The sequence below is a fragment of the Sciurus carolinensis genome, chromosome X (assembly GCF_902686445.1).
Source record: "Sciurus carolinensis chromosome X, mSciCar1.2, whole genome shotgun sequence".
In the NCBI taxonomy this organism is placed as follows: domain Eukaryota; kingdom Metazoa; phylum Chordata; class Mammalia; order Rodentia; family Sciuridae; genus Sciurus; species Sciurus carolinensis.
In genome coordinates, this window is record NC_062232.1 from 54806588 (window position 1) to 54826864 (window position 20277).

A 20277-nucleotide genomic window follows, 5' to 3' on the forward strand; every position below is an offset into this window, starting at 1 on the left:
ACATGGGGAGAAGCTTGCGCAGTTGAGAAGTGTCCATGGCGAATCCCCAGAGTGAATGAGCAGCCCCCTGCCCCACTCCCTGGGCCTTCCCCTACTCCCCAAAGCAGGTCCCTCCTCAGCAGTTAGTTATGGGATTCTCCCCCTTCCACAGTATATCTTTTAAAAAAAAAAATTTTTTTTTTCCATCAAGGTCATCTTCTGTTTTTCTTTTTTCTTTTTCTTTTTTCCCCTTCTTTCCTCCTTCTTTCCTCTCTCTCCTCCTAATACACACTTTTTTTAGTAAGGGGAATACCATGATGTCGCTCTAGCCCGGCCCCTGTAGACGCGACCCCCGGACCTACTGTTAAAACCACTGTAGAATTGAGAGCGGCAACTGTTGTAGTTGGTAGTCTGAGCACGGTAGCAGGCACGTGGGAAACCCGGGTCTGTTGTGCTGATGCCTGGTCTGTTGGTTCGTTTTGGGATCACCTTGATTTGTCTTCCTCTGAATAAGGGCTCATCTAAGGCCAGGGAAGTCTTCACTGACTCTTTGTCTGAAAACTCTATATATGCAAACCCTTTGGGATGGCCACTAAATTTGTCACAGAGTATGGTAACACGATTGACTGAACCACAGCCATGAGAGTGAGCTTCCGACTCTTCTGCTGTTGCACCATAGTCCACATTGCCAACATAGATGGAACGTGCATCAGCCTTCATCTTCTCTTCAATAGACATGATCACTGGGCCAGCATTGCCTGGAGGTGGACTCATATTCATCTGCTTCTCTACCTCATTTTGTAGTTCCTTTAGCTTCTCAGCTTCTTCCTCCATCTCCCTGACTGGAGCTTTGATAGCTTCAAGCTCCGGGTCCTCAATGGCGCCGTACCCGCCCCCCCTCCCAGTCCCGGCTCCTCCTCCTCCTCCTGGCTGCCGGGGGCTCCCAAACCAGTCCCAGGGGGCCCGGAGCTGGGGGGGGGGGGGGGCGGAGCCGGGGCGGCTCCTCTTCGAGCTTGGGCTCCGGCTCTGGCTCCAGCTCGGGCTCCAGCAGCAGCTCCCCAGGCTCCCGTTCCTCAGACTCCAGGCCGTTCAGTAGTCCCCTGCGTCCCCCAGGGCCCCCTCCCGGGCCTCCCCACCAGCCCCGGGCACAAGATGGCGCCACCGCCGGGGCCCGGGACCCCGACCGCCCACAGCCCCCGCTGCTGCTGCCGCCCTAATTTACAGTTTTGATTATGGAATGTTTACAATATGCTTACTGGGAAGGTATTTCCCTTAGCATTATTTTTTCTCCCCTATGGTAAAGTGTGACATAAAGGAAGCATCACAATATACATGTGTTGTTTAATAATCATCCAAGGAATTACCTCCTTCATCACAGAAGAAAAGAGTCAATATTCTCTAATGCTCCTGTGGCATCCCTGCCTGATTTTAACTCCATTACCTTTCAAACAGGAAACACATATCCTTACTTTCTTTGCTTTTCTTTATGGTTTTGATATTGTAAATATGCATCCTTGCCAGGTAACCTAACATATGCCTATAATCCCAGTGACTCAGGAGGCTAAGGCAGAAGGATTGCAAGTTTGAGGCCAGCTTAGGCAACTTCACAAGATCCTGTCTCAATAAAAAATAAAAAGAGCTGGGAATGTAGCTCAGTGGGCAAGCGTCCCTGGGTTCAATACCCTGTACAAATAAACAAGCATTCTTAAATGATGATGACTAGTGATCCTCTTATTTATAGTTATATGAATGGAATCATTGACCATGTCTATATGGTTTCTTGCTTCTTTCACATGATATTATCCTTGTGAGATTCACACCTATTATTCTGTATAGAAGTAATCTGTATATCTTCACTGTTTAAATAGTATTCCATTGTATGAATATACAACAGTTTAGTGAAGCAGTCCTACACTGTGGAGATTTGTGTTGTTTCCTATATTTGAAACTTGATGATTACAAAAGTATGTCTCATAAATGCTTGCTGATGCAAGTAAAGGAGCACTGAGAGGGATACATAGGTGTCAAAGCATATCTTTAAAAGAGAATAGCTGAAATTAATTGAAAGCACCCAGAAAACCACTCCAGACACGGGAACATACATAAGAGAATTTATTAAGCAGATGAGCAGAATGTCTACTCTGAAGAGTAAGAGGGAGAGAGAAAGAGAGAGAGAGAGAGAGAAAGAGAGAGAGAGGAAGAGAGAGAGAGAGAGAGAGAGAGAGAGAGAGAGAGAGAGAGAGAGAGAGAATGAATGGTGGGGGAGCTATTCTTAGGTAGTGGAATTTCAAGGGCTAATAACAATCTGACCAATGACTGACAAGGAAGTTCACAGGCTAGCAATCTAGATTGTAATATGGTGTGCATGGGGAAAGAATAATGGCTGCAGGAAAGTGGCAGGGGAGAAATGGCTGCAGCCTTGTTAACCCATTGTCTCTTCATTAATGAGAATTTAGAAAAAGACCAGCAACACAAGATCAAGGAAAGAAGGAAGAAGTAATAAAGGCAAAATCAGTGAAAGAGAAAATAAGTATGTGATAGAAAGGATCACAAAGGCAGAAGTTGATTGTTTGGACAAAAGGAAATTGGTAAAATCTGATGAGATTGGTCAAGAAAACAAGAGAGAAGGACAATAATATCAGGAAAGAAAAGGTGAAAAATTACCACAAATGATGTACATATTTAAAAAATACAGGAGCCGGGCATGGTGGCTCATGCCTGTAATCCTGGTGGCTTGGGAGGCTAAGGCAGGAGGATCATGAGTTCAAAGTCAGCCTCAGCAACTTAGTGAGGCCCAAGCAACTCAGTGAGATCCTGTCTCTAAATAAAATACAAAAAAGGACTGGGGATGTGACTCAGTGGTTAAGCACCCCTGGGTTTGATCCCCAGTATCAAAAACAAAACAAAACAAAACAAAACAAATAGGATATTACACAGGAACTGTATTTTCCCATAGTGTTTATGCAGTAATGGTCTTTGGATTTATGAAATACAAAAGGAAAGCAGTTCATTCACAATGGAGTAAGCTGGAATCATATGGTCAAAGGTAACATCACCAGCCAAGGGACAAGCTAACATCAAGAACTGAAAAAGACCCCTTTTAAAATTAAAATCAACTTCCTGATAATTGCTTTTCTGCATCCCATACAACTTCCTGATAATACTTTTATTTCCTCATACGGAGGACAGATGCCAAGGAAATTAAGACTGACATATTCTCTGACCAAGTACAATCTAGCTAAATCTGCATATGTATATCACCTGTCCTTTTATTTTTCTCTATAACTTGTTACTCTTTCTGTGGGACAAGCAGAGAAGCAATCTAGTTGCTTTTCCCCAGATTGATCAAACTGCATATAATTCATTTTTCTTTTTTCCCCATCATTTGCTTATTTCTTATGTAGGTGGGCAGTTAATTCATCCAGAAGAAATCCAGGCACGGTCCTTGAGTGAGGCTGACAATAATAGAATCTCCTGATGTTACATACGCAGAAGGTTGGCACATCATCTATGCAGGATTCCTGCTAAAAATGCTTAACCTGAATCTAATAATGAGGGAAGAATAAGCAAATCCAACTTGTGGGACTTCCTGCAAACAACTGTACTGGATTTTCTAAAATGAAAGGAAAAAAAGTCAGGGGTAATGTTCTAGTTTAAAGGATACTAAAGGAACTTAGCAGCCATATGTGATGCATGACCTTAGGTTGGAAAGAGGAATTTTTTTTTTGTGGTGCTGGGGATTGAACCCAGGGCCCTATGCTTGCAAGGCGAGCACTTTACCAACTGAGCTATCTCCCCAGCCCCCTGAAAAGAGGAATTTTAAAAGCATCTGTGAAGGATGTTAGTGAAACAATCAGAAAATGTTTCATGTGGTCATATAGTAGGAACTTGTATTGTCTGAAAGCTAAATAGTTTTAGGGACACTACCTGCATTCTGGTTGGATGGATTCAACTGCCCACCAACATAAGAAATAGGCAAATGATGGAAAAAGGAAAAATGAATTACATGCAGTTTGGAGAAGTGGCTAGATTCTTCTCTGCTGGTCCCACAGAAGTGGTTACAATTTATAGAAACAAAAGTCAGGTGCTATACATATGTAGATTTAGCTAGGCTGTGCTTTGCCAGAGAATATATATCAGTCTTTTTTTTATTTGTTCTTTTAAAATATACATGAAAATAGCGTGTATTTTGACATATTATACATACATGGAGTATAACTTATACTAATTAGGATCCCATTCTTGTGGTTGTACATGATGTGGAGTTATACTGGTTGTGTATTCATTATGAACATAGGAAAGTCATGTCTGATTCATTCTGTCTTTCCTATCCCCATTTCCCTTCATTCTCCTTTGTCTAATCTACCGACTTTCTATTCTTCCCTTCCCATCTTGTTTGTTAGCAACTGCATACCATAGAGAGCATTCTACCTTGTCAGTCTTAATTTTCGTCTTCAGAATAAAGAAGCAAAAACAGTTATCAGGAAGTTGATTTTAATTTTATAGGGGGTCTGTTTCAACTCCCTCCATTAAGTTCATCTTTCAGTATTTAGGGAAATAGGGATTCATGTCACTTGGCTGGCAGTTTATTGTTAGATTGGTGTGTAGATACTATTGAGTAACTTGAACATAATTAGATTCTTATTTCTGAAGGAGGTAAAATCTGAAATATTTAACAGCTTTGTCTAGGGAAAGGACGATAGTGTTAGTTTGCATAAGAACTCTCCCTAACCTCTAGGCAGTTGATTTTTTTTGACTTTTCTGTACTTATTTCATAACTTTCAGTTTATAAATTTATTTGGAGAACCTGTTTATAGTCTCTCTGGATTTCAGTAAAATCACATCACAAGTATACAATGACAGTTTGATTTCCAGTTTTCCAAACTTTTGCATATTTTCACTTCCTTACCTTGCTGACTGAAACCTGAAATACTACTTTGAATAGGTGTAAACAGTAGGCATCCTTGCCTTGTTCCTGATATTGAAGGAAAGGCTTTTAATGTTTCAAGGCTAGATAAGATGCCTATTGCAGGGATGTTTTAGCCAGTCTTTTCACTGCTGTGATTAAAGGATCCGATCAGAACAATTTTAGGGGAGGAAAAGTTTATTTGGGGATTCACGGTTTCAGAGGTCTAAGTCCATGGACAGCCAACTCCATTCCTCAGGGTTCGAGACTGAACATCATGGTGGGAGAGGGTGGCAGAAGGAAGCATCACACATAGTGATCAGAAAGCAGAGAGAGTCCAGTCACCAGATATAAATATATATCCCAAAGCCACACCCCAAATTCTGCCTCCTCCAGTCACACCCTACCACTTCAGTTACCACTCAGTTAATCCCTATCAGGGGATTATTTCTCCGATTGGGTTAAGACTCTTACAATGCAATCATTTCTCCTCTGGGCCTTCCTGCATTGTCTCACACACGAACTTTTGGTGGATACCTCACATCCAAATCATAACAGGGGATTTTTCTTGATATCCCTTATCAGGATGTAATAGCTTCTATTCTAGTTTGTTGAGAACATTTTTTTTTGGCGGTGCTGAGTATTGAACCTGGGGCCTTGTGCTTGACAGGTAAGCACTCTACACACTGAGCTATATCCCCAGCTCATGTTGAGAACTTTTAAAAAATTTGTTCTTTTTAGATATACATGACAGTAAAGTGTATTTTGACATATTATACACCCATGGAATAGAGCTTATTCTAATTAGGATCCCATTCTTGTGGTTGTACATGATGAGGAGTTCCACCGGCCGTGTATTCCGTGTATTCATATATGAACATAGTTATGTCCCTTTTGTTCTACTGTCTTTCCTATTTCCATCACCACTCCCTTCCCTTCATTTCCCTTTGTCTAACCCAATGAACTTCTATCTGGTAGTTGATTTTTGATGGGGTTTGACAAGGGACTCCAAGTAATTTTTCCCTTTCTTTGAATGATTTCCTTTGAAGACATTCCTGATTATTCGACAAATACATTGGTCCTATGGTGCAGGAGCCTTGTCCCATCTTTGAGTTGAGTGGTCCCATGATGGAGAAATGACAGTTTAGGAGTCAGGGTCAGAAGACCTGTTTTTAGTCAATTTTAAGCAACAGAAGTTTTTTGGAAAGATTAGCTCTTAGGCCAGAAAAATACAAAACATTAATAAGGCAATTCAGTCTGTATGGTAGATTTGAACTAACAAACAATCTCTTTAGTTCTACTATTTATTTATTTATTTATTAGTATTTTTTAGTTGTTGATGGACCTTTACTTTTACTTAATTGTATGTGGTGCTAACAACTGAACCCAGTGCCTCACATATGCTAGACAAGCGCTCTACCACTGAGCTGCAAACCCTACCCCTATTATTTTAATCAAAGAGAATCAACTTGTCTGTAAAAAGTGGTCCTGTCAGTTTGCATTAAAGAGTGCTTGTTTTTGCTGGGCACAGTGGCACATGCTTGTAATTCCAGCAGCTTGGGAGACTGAGGCAGGAGGATCATAAGTTCAAAGCCAGCCTTAGCAACTTAGTGAGGCCCTAAGCAACTCAGAGAGACCCTGTCTCTAAATAAAATATTTTAAAAAGGGTTGAGGATGTTGCTCAGTGGTTAAGCACCCCTGAGTTCAATCCCTAGTCCAAAAAAAAGTGCCTGTTTTAGTTCTTCTTATGTAAGTCAAGGTTGATCATCATTTGGGTAGAAAGTTTAATATCACATTTCATACTATATCTTTCAAATTTAGGTACATTTCACAAAACTGCAAAAACCTTGAATATAGACTATAAGAATTAATGCTATTTTAACAATTAAGAATATATATGACTTCACAGAAGAAATATAATCAACCCCCGAGTCTCTCCGCTCCAAGGTGAATGAAGCTGTGGCGGTTCTACAGGCTCATCATGCCAAGAAAGAAGCTGCCCAGAAGGTGGGCGCTGTTGCTGCTGCTATCTCTTAGACAAGGAAAAACTGGTTCAAAAGCCAAATAACCCCTGATGGAAATCAGCTCAAGGTTTGAAGACTTCCTAGCTTGTCCTATGGACCTCAACATCAAGAACTACAAGTTGCAAATTTATTAGGTCATTTTGTATCAAAAGGTCAATTATGAAAATGCCTAGAATTTTTCAATTATAAGAATATATTCTCTGGGTTTTGCTATAGCCCGGACAGTGTTAATTTTTCTTTTCTATTGTGGGATTTGGTCGTGTCCCTCTGTCCCCAACCCCAGAAATTGGTTTTATTTGATGTACCCAAGTCTTAAGTTTCTCAATAAAGAAAAAAACTCCACAAAAAAAAGGAAATATAATCAACCAACAACATACAAAAAAATGTTCATCATCTCTAACAATTAGAGAAATGCAAATCAAAAACACTCTAAGATTTCATCTAACTCTAGTCAGAATGACAATTATCAAGAATACAAACAATAGGAAGTTATGTCGGGTCGCCGAGCTTTGCACTTCGTATTCAAAGTGGGAAACGGCTTTCAGATGGCACATTTCTTTCGAGATGTCCTGGGGATGAAGGTGCTGGCTGGAGGGGACTGGCGCGCTAGACTGGAAGCACCTGGCGGAGGAGGCGGGTAATGGGTTCTGCGGCATGAAGAATTTGAAGAAGGCTGCAAAGCTGCCTGTAATGGGCCTTATGATGGGAAATGGAGTAAAACAATGGTGGGATTTGGGCCTGAGGATGATCATTTTGTTGCAGAGCTGACTTACAATTATGGCATTGGAGACTACAAGCTGGGCAATGACTTCATGGGAATCACACTTGCTTCTAGCCAGGCTGTCAGCAATGCCAGGAAGCTGGAGTGGCCACTCAGTGAAGTTGCAGAAGGAGTTTTTGAAATTGAGGCCCCAGGAGGATATAAGTTCTATTTGCAGAATCAGAGTCTACTTCAATCAGATCCTGTATTGAAAGTAACTCTTGCAGTGTCTGATCTTCAGAAGTCCTTGAACTACTGGTCTAATCTACTGGGAATGAAAATTTATGAACAAGATAAAGAGAAGCAAAGGGCTTTGCTGGGCTATGCTGATAACCAGCGTAAGTTGGAGCTGCAGGGCATCAAGGGTACAGTTGACCATACAGCAGCTTTTGGAAGAATTGCCTTTTCTTGTCCCCACAAAGAGTTGCCAGACTTAGAAGACTTGATGAAAAGGGAGAAACAGACGATCCTGACTCCCCTGGTGAGTCTGGATACCCCAGGGAAGGCCACAGTACAAGTGGTCATTCTGGCTGACCCTGGTGGACATGAAATTTGCTTTGTTGGGGATGAAGCATTTCGAGAACTTTCGAAAATGGATCCAGAGGGAAGCAAATTATTGGATGATGCAATGGCAGCAGATAAAAGTGATGAGTGGTTTGCTGAAAGAAATAAACCAAAGGCTTCAGGTTAATGGAAGACATCATGTGAAACAAGCATTTATGATTCCTGCATGGCACCTATGAGACCTGATATGTCTCTTTTTGATAAATGCTCTTACAACTTCATTGTGCCCTACCAAGGCAAGGAGACCTGGGTACTGAAGATTTGTATATTTCAATCTTTGAAAACTCTGGACCCTTGAATATCTGTGAAGAAATGACTATTCTGCATGGGGGCTTCTTGCTGGCTGAGCAGCTCTTTCCCCGAAACCATTGGCAGAAATGACAAAGTCTGACTGGGAACATGTTGGGAAATCCATTGTGGAGGCCCTGAGGGAAATCTCCTCTGCAACAGCATATTCTCAGCCCTTTGCCTGGAAAAAGAAAGCTTTGATCATCATCTGGGCCAAGGTCCTTCAGCCCTATCCTGTTAGCCCTTCAGACACTGAAATTCGGTGGCAGGAAGATATATTCTTCTCAGTGGGCAACATGATCCCAACCATCAATCACACAGTCCTTTTTGAGCTACTCAAGTCCCTGGAAGCTTCTGGACTCTTTATCCAACTCCTGATGGCCCTGCCCACCACCATCTGTCGCATAGAACTAGAGCGCTTTTTGGAACACATGACTATTGACACTTCTTCCAGGGATGTGGCCTTCTTCCTTGATGTCTGGTGGGAAATGATAAAACACAAGGACAATAAGCAGGACCCTCTCCTCTCCCAGTTTAGGACAATGGCTCATAAGTACTTGCCATCTTCAGATGAGTTCTCCCATCCTCCAAAGAGGTTTAAGTCAGACCCAGATGTGTGTCCAACCATGCCTCTGTTGGCCATGTTACTAAATGGACTGAAGCAAATCCAAAAGAGAATCCTGTGCCTCGGGATGAAGTGCCATGCATTAGCTAACTTAGCTGACATGCTGACCGTGTTTGCACTGATGGAAGATGACCCCCAAGAAGTGTCTGCAGTCATGTATCTGGACAAACTGGCCACTGTGATCTCCATGTGGAATTCGGACACCCAGAACTCATACCACCAACAGGCTCTGGCAGAGAAAGTAAGGGAGGCAGAGCGGGATGTTAGCCTGACCTCACTGGCCAAACTCCGCAGCGAAACCATTTTCATAGGGTTTGAGTTCCTGCACAGTCTGCTGCAGGAGTGGGGAGAGGAGCTGCAGGTCATGCTCAACGGCAGTCAGGGGACAAATTACAGTAGTTACCGGCTGTGTGACAGTTTGACTTCCTTCAGCCAGAATCTGAAGCTCTACCTGGATACTACCAGCTTGTCCAAGGAGGAGAGGCAGGTGGTCTCTGAGTTGGCAGAGTGTGTCAAGGACTTCCTGAGGAAAACCAGCAGGATATTGAACAAAAAAGGGTCTGAGGACATCACTGCCTCTATTGCCATGGCCATTATTGAGTAGAAGATGGACTGGCACATGGAAATGTGCTATATTTTTGCTTCTGAGAAGAAGTGGGCCTTCTCAGACGAGTGGGTAGCCTGCCTGGTGAACAACAGGGCTCTCTTCCGAGAACCAGACTTAGTTTTAAGGCTACTGGAAACAGTGATGGAAGTCAGCATGACCGACAGAGCCATCCCCCAGTCTCAGATCAAACAGGTGATCATCTTGATACTGGAATGCTATGCAGATCTCTCCCTTCCAGACAAAAATAAAGTCCTCTCAGGTGTCCTTCATTGCTGGGGGCGAAAGGGCCTCTCTGAAAGGTTGTCGGCTTATTTGGAAGGTTTTCAGGAAGACCTAAATACAACATTTAACCAGCTTACACAGAGTGCCTCTGAACAGGGCTTGGCTAAAGCTGTTGCCTCTGTGTCCCGCTTGGTAATACTGTATCCAGAAATCACAGTGAAAAAGATGTGCAGCATGGCTGTGATCAACCTTGGCACCCATAGGTTCCTGGCACAGATTCTCACTGCCTTCCCTGCCCTTAGGTTCACAGAAGGACAAGGTCTTAATTCTTCTGCTGCTACTTTTTTGGTATCATGCCTCAAAGAAACTGTCTGGACAAAGTTCTCTACACCCAAGGAAGAAAAGCAATTTTTGGAGCTCTTGAGCTGTCTGATGAGTCCTGTGAAGCCCCAAGGGATTCCAGTCGCTGCTCTTCTTGAGCCAGATGAGGTGCTGAAAGAATTTGTCCTACCTTTCCTGATGCTGGATATTGAAGAGGTGGACCTCAGTCTGAAGATCTTCATCCAGACCCTAGAAGCAAATGTGGGCTTAGAGGAATACTGGCTCCAGAGCTGTTCCCCATTCCCCCTCATCTTCAGCTTGTGCCGGCTCCTGGATAGCTTCAGCAAATTCTGGCAGTTCCCTCCGGAGAAGCGGTGCCTCTCTCTGGATGGGAAGGATCTGGTGATCCACATCCTTGAGATCCTCTGTGAAATTGTATTAGCCAATGCTGAGACCTTCTCCCCAGATACCTGGATCAAATCCCTGTCCTGGCTTCACCGGAAAATGGAAAAACTAGACTGGACTGTTGGCCTGAGACTGAAGAACTTCTTTGAGGGCCACTTCAAGTGTGAGGTGCCAGCCACACTTTTTGAGATCTGTAAGCTTTCTGAGGCTGAGTGGACTTCCCAGGCCCACCTAGGGTATGGGCCTGGCACAGGGCTTCTTGCCTGGATGGAATGCTGCTACATTTCCAGCAGTATCTCTGAGCAGATGCTCTCTCTCCTGGTGGTGGATGTGGGCAATCCTGAGGAGGTCAGATTGTTCAGCAAGGGTTTTCTGGTGGCCCTGGTGCAAGTCATGCCTTGGTGCAGCCCCAAGGATTGGCAGTACCTTCACCAGCTGACTAGGAGATTATTGGAGAAACAGCTTTTACATGTCCCTTACAGTCTGGAATACATTCAGTTTGTTCCCCTGCTCAACCTGAAGCCCTTTGCCCAAGAGCTCCAACTCTCTGTACTCTTCCTGAGAGCTTTCCAGTTTCTCTGCAGCCAGAGCTGTCGTAACTGGCTTCCTATAGAAGGCTGGAGCCACATGGTCAAACTCCTCTGTAGCAGTCTGACCAACCTCCTGGACTCAGTTAGGTTAATACAGTCAGTTGGCCCTTGGGCTCAAGGACAAGACCAGGACCTGACCCAGGAAAGCCTGTTTGTTTATACCCAGGTATTCTGTCATGTTTTGCACATCATGGCCATGCTGCACCAAGAGGTCTGTGAACCACTGTATGTGTTAGCCTTGGAAATCCTCACCTGCTATGAAACCCTGAGCAAGACCAACCCCTCTGTTAGCTCCCTGCTCCAGAAGGTAAATGAGCAGCACTTCTTATCATCCATTGCTGAGAACATTAGCCCCAAGGAGCGGCGCCAGACCCTGCTGCAGAAGATCAGCAACTTCTGACGTGTAGGTCAGAAAAAAGCTAGGCCTCAACATGGTGGTTCTAGAGGGGCTAGAACTGAGAAGCACAAACTTTAGTTATGTGAAATTGTACACAAGGTAAAAGGAATATGGCAATAACAATGTAAAGAAAATAGTTTCTTAGGTATTTATAACATACAAACTAATAAAATTCTCTTGAGTTTCAAAAAAAAAAAGAATACAAACAATGAGGATGTGTGGAAAAAGGTACACTCATACGCTGCTGGTGGAACTGCAGATTGGTGCAACCACTAAGGAAAGCAGTACAGAGATTCCTCAGAAAACTTGGAATGGAACCACTATTTGACCCAGCTATCCCACTCCTCAGTTTATACCCAAAGGAGTTAAAATCAGCATACTACAGTGATGTAGCCACATCAATGTTTATAGCAGCTCAATTCACAATAGCTAAACTATGAAACTAACTTAGATGCCCTTCAATAGATGAATGGATAAAGAAAATGTGTACATATGCATAGTGGAATATTACTCATCCTTGAAGAAGAATGAAATTATGGCATTTGCAGGTAAATGGATGGAACTAGAGAATATTATGCTAAGTGAAATAAGCCAATCCCCCCAAAATCAAAGGCCAAATGTTTTCTCTGGTAAGCGGATGCTGATCCACAGTAGGGATGGGTAGGGAAGAATGAAGGAATTTTGAATTGTGCAGAGGGGAGTGAGGGGAGTGGTGGAGCGGTGGGGATGGGAAGGATGGTAGAATGAGACAGACATTATTACCCTATATACATGTATATAGGGTATATAGCACCATGTACAGCCAGAGGAATGAGAAGTTACGCCCCATTTATATACAATATGTCAAAATGCATTCTACTGTCATGTATAATCAATCAGAACAAATAAAAAAGTAAAAAATATATATGTATTTATGTAAACAAAATCACAACAAAAACAGTGCAATTGAGAAAAACTTTCTATTTCTTAGTTTTTTTGGTACTGGGGATGGAACCCAGGAGTGTTTTACCACTGAGTTACATCCCCAGTCCTTTCTATTTTTTTACCCTGAGACAGGATTTCACTAAGTTGCTGAGACAGGTCTCAAACTTGCAATACTCCTGCCTCAGCCTCTCCAATTTCTGGGATTACTGGCATGTGCCACCATGTCTGATGAGAAAAGGTTTTTCTAAATAGCCAGTCTTATATGTATCTTGTACAAAATCTTTAACCTTAAGACTGTTTTGAGATGAAGGATGAATAAACAGAATTGCTCCTTATTAACTTCAGCAACATGGCTCATATAAACTAAAATGACTACAAATAATTTAGAAGGTATTATTATTACACAGAGAGCTTATCAATTTAGCAAAACTAGTTATCTTTACAATATATTAAGACAACAATCATGATTTGTAACATATCTGGACTATATTTTTTAAGCTTTAGAGTATTTGTATCAGTAAAGCATATTACATCATTGTAAAAATAGCAGTTCATTTAACCAAAGTTTTATAACCCAAAAAGAGACTATAGAACAAATAAATAATGAGTAAACACTAACTTGTGTGCTTATGTGAATGTGTGTTACTGGTGATTGAACCCAATGGTGTGCTACCATTCAACTACATCCCCAGACCTTTTTTTTTTTTTAAACATAAGGTCTTCAAACAGGGGCTCACCAGATCTGGTGCCAAGATCTTCAACTTTCAACTTCCAGAACTCCCTGGAGATAGAACCCAGGGCATGCTCATGCTAGGCAAGCACTCTGCCACTGAACTAGTCTCAGCCCCTTTTCTTCTGTTTGTGACTAGTAATGACATTATGCAAAAGACGACAGAAATAATATACAATTCTGTTTAATATTGAGTCAAAAAAAAAAAAAAAGGACAGGTCTTGCTAAGTTGCCCATTCTGTCCTCAAACTTCTGATCCTCCTGAGTTTCTGGGGTTATAGGCATGAACCACCATGCCCAGGTAAACCATAACTGTTTTAGGACTTAATTTTCATTTAAGCAATGAAAAACCTAACAAAATAATAAGCAGAAAATATAGGAAATTATCTTGATAAAATATAAAACTTTTGTTCTTTAACTCAGCCTGTTTTGTAAATGTTGCTAAGAAGAGATTAGTCAGTGCCAAAGTGTTGAATCCTACCTAGAAGTACATTTTGGAATTTTTATTTTTTTAAAGTTATCCATGACAGTAGAATCCATTTTGACATAATTATAAAAGCATGGAATATATCTTGTTCTAATTCAGACTCCATTACCTCTTCCCACCCCTGGTTCCTTTCCCTCTATTGATCTTTCTGCCTATAAATGCATTTTTAAAAGTTAATTTAAGTTCCCCTGGAATTTAAACATCAATCGAAGCACCAAAAATTTATTGCTATTAGAGTAGGTATACAGACAGGAGCAAAGCACCGGGGAATGAATACAGGGGTGTTAGTTGCTTAGTGCCTTGCTAAGTTACTGAGGCTGACTTTGAACTCTAGATCCTCCTGCTTCAGACTCCCAAATTGCTGAGATTAAAGGCGTGTGCCACTGCACCTGGCCAGTAAGCCTCACTTTATCTTGAGTGATAAAGGATCATTCCATGCTAGGGTGATAAAAACCCCTTCTGGTAAACTTCCTCTTTTACTGCCGGATACTATATTCTGAAATTGAACCTAATAGTGCTTAAACACTGAGTTATATCCCCAGACCTTTTTATTTTTTTTATTTTGAGAAAAGTTCTCCTTAAGTTGCTGAGACTAGCCTCAATCTTGTGATCTTCCTGCCTTAACCTCCAGAGTTGCTGGGATTGCAGGCATGCATCACTGCACCCAGCTAAGATATATTCTTGAAACTAAAAAGAGAATGATGGAAGCTTTCTAAGGGAGTTTCCAACATCAGAGCATGCTCAGAGAAGCACTAACCCATGTTTGGAAACTTTAGTAACCATCCCAAATACATAAATGTGAGGATAGAGGTTTCCAGACCAAATATAAAAACTTGCCACGTGGAAAACTCCACACTACTTCTTCTCTTGGGATGGTCTCTCCACATCGTTGGAACGTATTTTCATTTCACAAAATAAACACTTCATGCTTTTTAAAATCTGTATCTTGTCTGAAATATTTCTTTTGAGAAAACAAGAACTGAGAACTATACTACCAGGTAACAAAATTTGGTGCCACGATTTGGATGATGGTTAATTCTGTTTGTGGTTTTAGCAAACTCAGAGCTGACTCCAACTACCATTGAAAAACAGTGTAGGAATCAGGAAGCCTGGATGGATGTGACCAGTCCTAGGGAGTCTTTTACTGCTTCTGAAAACCTAATTTTGCTTTTGTCTGGGTCTATCTTTCTCTGATTCTGGTGGCTGTTGTGTCTTGTAAGACTATGTTTTCACACAGTCCTTTCTGTTATCTGGAGATGTAATCCTACTGTTTCCCTTCCTCCCATCTGGATCTATGTCCTCTCCCTTGTATCATTGCTACTGTTCTTTCTGCCCTTGGATTGATCCTAGGTTTCAGACTCTCTTCCTTCACTTGTTTCCTTTATACACACTACTTTATCCAGACCTTAGCGATGGTTTTTGTCCTCACCTGGATTATTTGACTTATTCACAGAATGTCACTAGGACCCTTAAAGCCCCTCTCTCCCTCTTTAATCTTCCTAGTTTATGGTGTAGGGCCATTTCTAATTCTGAATTAAAAACCCTCCAGCAAACTCACTACTGGGTACATATCCAATGGAAATGAAATCAGCATACCAAAGCGATATGTAGCCAAAAAATGGAAACAAACTTAAGTGTCCATAAACTGATGAATGAATAAAGAAAAATGAGGTATATATACATAATGGAATACTACTCATTCATTAGAGAAGGAAATCATGTCATTTGAGACATCATGAACTAAACTGGAGATAACTATCTTAAATGAACTAAGCCAGGCACAGAAAGACAAGTATCACATGGTCTCATTCATATATGGAATCTAAAAAAGTGATCTTATAGAAGTTGAGAGTAGAACAGTGGTTAGCAGAGGCTGGGGAGGAGTAGGGAGGAGGAAGGAATGGGGGAAGGTTAATCAATGGGTACCAAGATATATAGTTCAATAGGAACAAGAAGATCTGGTGTGTTTATTCTGAGTTGGAAATAAGAGGTGCCACGAGAAATCAAATGTGCTTGAAAGTGGGTGGTCAAGGCAAACCTTTACTTCTGCCAGAAGGGTGTGCTACTGGAACCTGGATACTAAGGGCACATGGATGGGCAATCCACCTTATATACCTAATGAAGTGCAACCCTTCTCTCTGATTGGAGGACTCAGAAGTACAACCTATATAATTGGTTAATTATAAAATTGAGGCAGGCAAAAGGGAAAGACTATAATTAAAATAACTAAAATTAGATCCAATTAAGACTGAATACTATATTTGAAAATGGACCACCAGACTTTCTATTCCTTACACAGAGTTGGGCAAATGTAGATAACAATAATGTACTGTATATTTCAAAAAGCTATAAGAAAATATTTTGATTACTTCACCACGAAGAAGTGATAAGTGTTTGAGGAGACTCTTACATTTAACCTGATTTAAATATCATACAATGATTTAAACATTGTACAATGGATGTGGCACTCATTGATATGTACAATTTTATGTTTTTAAGAATCTTTTAAAAAGTAAATTTACTTTTTGAAAAAGCATTCAACATATATAATAGTTCTTTCTTTTCTTTTTTTTCCTTGTAGTTGGACAGGATACCTTTATTTTTTTCTTTTCTTTTCTTTTTTTGGTACCAGGAATTGAATGCAGGGGCACTCAATCACTGAGCAACATCCCCAACCCTATTTTGTATTTTATTTAGAGACAGGGTCACACTGAGTTGCTTAGCACCCTTGTTGAGGCTTGCTTTGGACTCCCAATTCCCCTGTCTCAGCCTCACCAGCCACTGGGATTACAGGCATGCGCCACCGCACCAGGCTTAGTAGTCTTTCTTATCTACAAGGGACACATTCCAGTATGCCCAGTAGATGCCTGAAACCTTAGATAGTACTAGACATTATATATACTATGTTTTTTATTTGCACATACCTATGTTAAAGTTTAATTTATAAATTACGTATGGTAAGACATTAATGAAAATAATTACTAATAAAATAGAATAATTATGAAAACATATTGTAATAAAAGTTAGGAATGGAATATATCTCAAAAATTGTACTCTCCCCTTTTTACATAAAGGAAGTACTACATTACTCATCTGTGTCATATCTGAATTGTCAAGAACACTACTCTGGTTCTTTGAGGTCATTGCCAAGTAAAATAAGAGTTACTTGAACACAAGCACTGCAGTGTCACCACAGTCAGCCTGGTAACCAAGAAAGTAACTAATGGATGAGTGGCCTGGATAGCATGGACGTGCTGGACAAAGAGAGGAGGATTCTTGTTCCTGGTGAGGTGGAGCAAAGCAGTGCAAAGATTTCTCAGGGAAGTGCACAATTAATACTTGTGAATTATTTATTTCTGAAATTAACATTTAATGTTTTGTACCATGGCTGACATTGACCATGGGTGGTGACTGAAACCTTCGAAAGTGTCACGGGGGACTGCCATAACCATAAATCACTGAATAAATTAGAGTTACAGTAAGTTACTATAGTGGGAAGAAAAGAAAGGTGAATAGTCCGACACTCATGTGGTGGAAACAAAGGTCTTGATGAAGCTCTACAAAGGTGAGGTAGACCAATGGGAGCCCTTGCTTCTTTGCCAACTTTAAAGGACCCTGCCCGTGTATCCACCATCTACACGAAGTTTGAGGGATTTTAAAAGCTGGCAAAGATGACAAGGGGAATGTTACCCCAGGGGTAACACTGTGGCAGATTAATCAAGATGAAGATTCATGTAGGGGCCATGGTCTTCTGACTCAAGGCCTGGCTGAGGACCTGCGGCCATACATACAGGTATGACTAACACCTACCTTACTACCCTCAGCCCAAAATAAGAGCTATCCTATCTTTTAGGGTAATCACATCTTTGTTTCTCCGTTAGAGTCTTATCAATGTTAAGGATTACTCAGAAATATTAAAGTGAGTTTTTACTCTTTTTGAACTTTGTAGAAAGGAAGTCATAAAGTATACGTGATTGCAGATCTGGTCATGAGGCAGCCAGTAGCTATGTGATAGCTCCTAAAGTATTTCCATGTTCTTATCCCTGCAACCCACGGTGGTGAGTGGTTAGACAGCACTATGGACTGAATGGTATCTCCCTCTCCTAAATTCATATGTTGGAGTCCATTATCATCCCCCATGTATTTGCAGATAGGGCCCCGAAGATGATGATTAGGGTTGAATGATGTGATGAATAAGGAGCCTTAATCCAGTAGCACTGGTGTCATACTAAGAAGAAAAGACACCAGGGGTGTGCATGCACACGAAGGCCTTATGAGGATACAGTGAACATATGGACATCTGCAACTCAGGAAGAGGGGCCTCCTAAGAAACCAGCACCTTGACCTGGGACTTACTGAATCCAAAACTAAGAGAAAACAAATCTGGTCTGTGGTCGTCTGTTGTGGCAGTCCAAGGAGACTAATGCACGTGGAAAGGGGAATCAGGTAGTAGACAGAACTGAGACTGATAGTCAGCTGTCCTTAAATTAGGGAGCATATCCTGGATTACTTGGCTCAGTGTAATCATAAGTGCTCTTCAAAGTGGAACAGGGCATGAGAGGAAGAGCCAGAGAGACGGTGGAGTGGGAAGGACTCAGACCAATGGTCTACGGCTCAGAAGATGAGCCAAAGAATACAGGAAACCTCCAGAAAAAGGCAAATGAGTAGAACTGACCCTAGAGCTTCCAGAAGGAATGCAGCCCAGGCCACCTTTTGAACATAGGTGGTCTCTTTCTCGAGAGCCCATATGCACAGAAGGTTAGTATCTGTGTCTCCCAACTCCTCTATGTGGATTCTCACAAGTTTGTTGCTATTATCTGTTGCTCCGCTTGGTTGTCAAAGGTATGACCATTTCTCCTCCTTCACCGAGTCGCTTTGCATTGAATGCTAAACACGGAATATGAAAAGCTTTCCAAAATAATTTGAGGCCCAGAAGGATGTTTTCTTCATTGAAAAGGGACTTAGTTTTGCTTTTAGCAGGCATCTCTGGGTATTAAAAATGAGAATTACTGAAGCTTTAGATGAATTGAAGGTGGGCTTTAGTTTCTCCTGGAGCTGGTGTAGTTTGGATTTCCCTAACTCCTGGGGTGCAGCTCTTCAGGTCTGCAAACCAAAACATGGGGGTGTGTATCCAGCCAGACTTCTTGGCAGGCCCTGGAGTCCAATTTTTGCCCCATCATTTTTCTAGGATAGGAAAGCTCTGCTATCTTCTTAAACTTTCAGCTGCCACTTTTGCAATTCTCAGACACCCCAAGAACAAAACCATACCCACAGATTGACTCACCTCTTGGAGTATCCTCCTGCACTGGACCTCGAACCTGTAATTCTCCCCTACCTCATTCACTTTCCAAAGCTGTTAAGAAGGTTTTTTTTTTTTTAATACATTCTTCAATCTCTTCCCAATAGCTCTCCCAATATTCACATGTTGAAGCCCCAACCCCCATTATGACAGAATGTGACTATATTTGGAACCAGGGTTTCCTAAACAGGTCATCAAGTTAAAATGGGGTCATTAGGATGGGCCCTAGTGCACTATGACTGCTATCCACTTAAGAGGAAATTTGGACACAGGTATACACAGAGAGAAGATCACATGAGGACAGAAGGATAAGACGGCCATCTGGTCACCTGATTTCAATAATGCTGCCACGACCACATGAAGGGGAAAGGACACTCCTTTCGATATATGATGCTGGGTAAACTGGATAACCATCTGCAGAAGAATTAAATTGGACCTTTATCCCACACTATTAAAAAATCAACTCAAAATGGACTAAAGTCTTAGGCGTAAGACCGGAAACTATATAACTACTATATGAGACACAGGGGGACTCTCTATGACATTGGTTGGGGCAATGAACTTTTAGATAAGGAGTCAAAGAGCATGGGCTACTGTAGAGAAAAATGGAGTCTTGTTTAAGAGTCCTTTCAAAAAGTGAAACCAGGGCGAGGAGTAACAACTTGCATGAGAAACTTAGTGGTCTGGCAGTGCCCCCGTTCAAGGACAGATAAGCTCTCTCTCCAAGAACATTAAAAAAAAAAAAAAACAAAAACCAAAAACTTAAAGACATCTGGTTTCTGCTCTCAAGGCCTGGCTCCTGGCCAGATCCAGGTCTGGAGACCAAGCGTACTGAAGGCACTGAGTCCAGTGGCTACAGACAATAACTTTACATGTTTACTCCAGTGTATTAAAGAGAGATGAGAAGAACTCAAAGGGGACAAGACTGCTTTCTTTGGCTATGTATGCTGCGAAATGCCCGTGATGTCTCTCCGGTGCTGAGTTGGTATGCTACCTGGGATGGTTTTCCTTTTGTATATACTTTATGTCTCAATAAATACTATGTTTTCCTTTATGGCTTGTGGCGGTACATTCAGCAGATCAACCCATAAAAAAATTTAAGTCTGTGCACAGCAACGGGAAAAACGTTCCCAGACAGCAACCAAAGCA

The 20277-nt window shown here is 41.6% G+C and overlaps 2 protein-coding genes and 1 pseudogene across 2 annotated transcripts; 2 read left to right on the plus strand and 1 right to left on the minus strand.

The window, feature by feature from the left end:
* Positions 1-276: 276 nt before the first annotated feature.
* On the minus strand, positions 277-1491 carry LOC124971489 (polyadenylate-binding protein 2-like; annotated as a pseudogene).
* Positions 1492-7400: 5909 nt separating this feature from the next.
* LOC124972036 (glyoxalase domain-containing protein 4-like) lies at positions 7401-8476 on the plus strand. Its single transcript, XM_047536149.1, is given in 1 exon segment — positions 7401-8476. A coding segment is annotated over 1 exon segment (960 nt). The 3' UTR covers positions 8361-8476.
* On the plus strand, positions 8438-11691 carry LOC124972035 (gem-associated protein 4-like). Its single transcript, XM_047536148.1, is given in 2 exon segments — positions 8438-8588; positions 8591-11691. Coding segments are annotated over 2 exon segments (3252 nt in total).
* The last annotated feature ends 8586 nt before the right edge of the window (positions 11692-20277 follow it).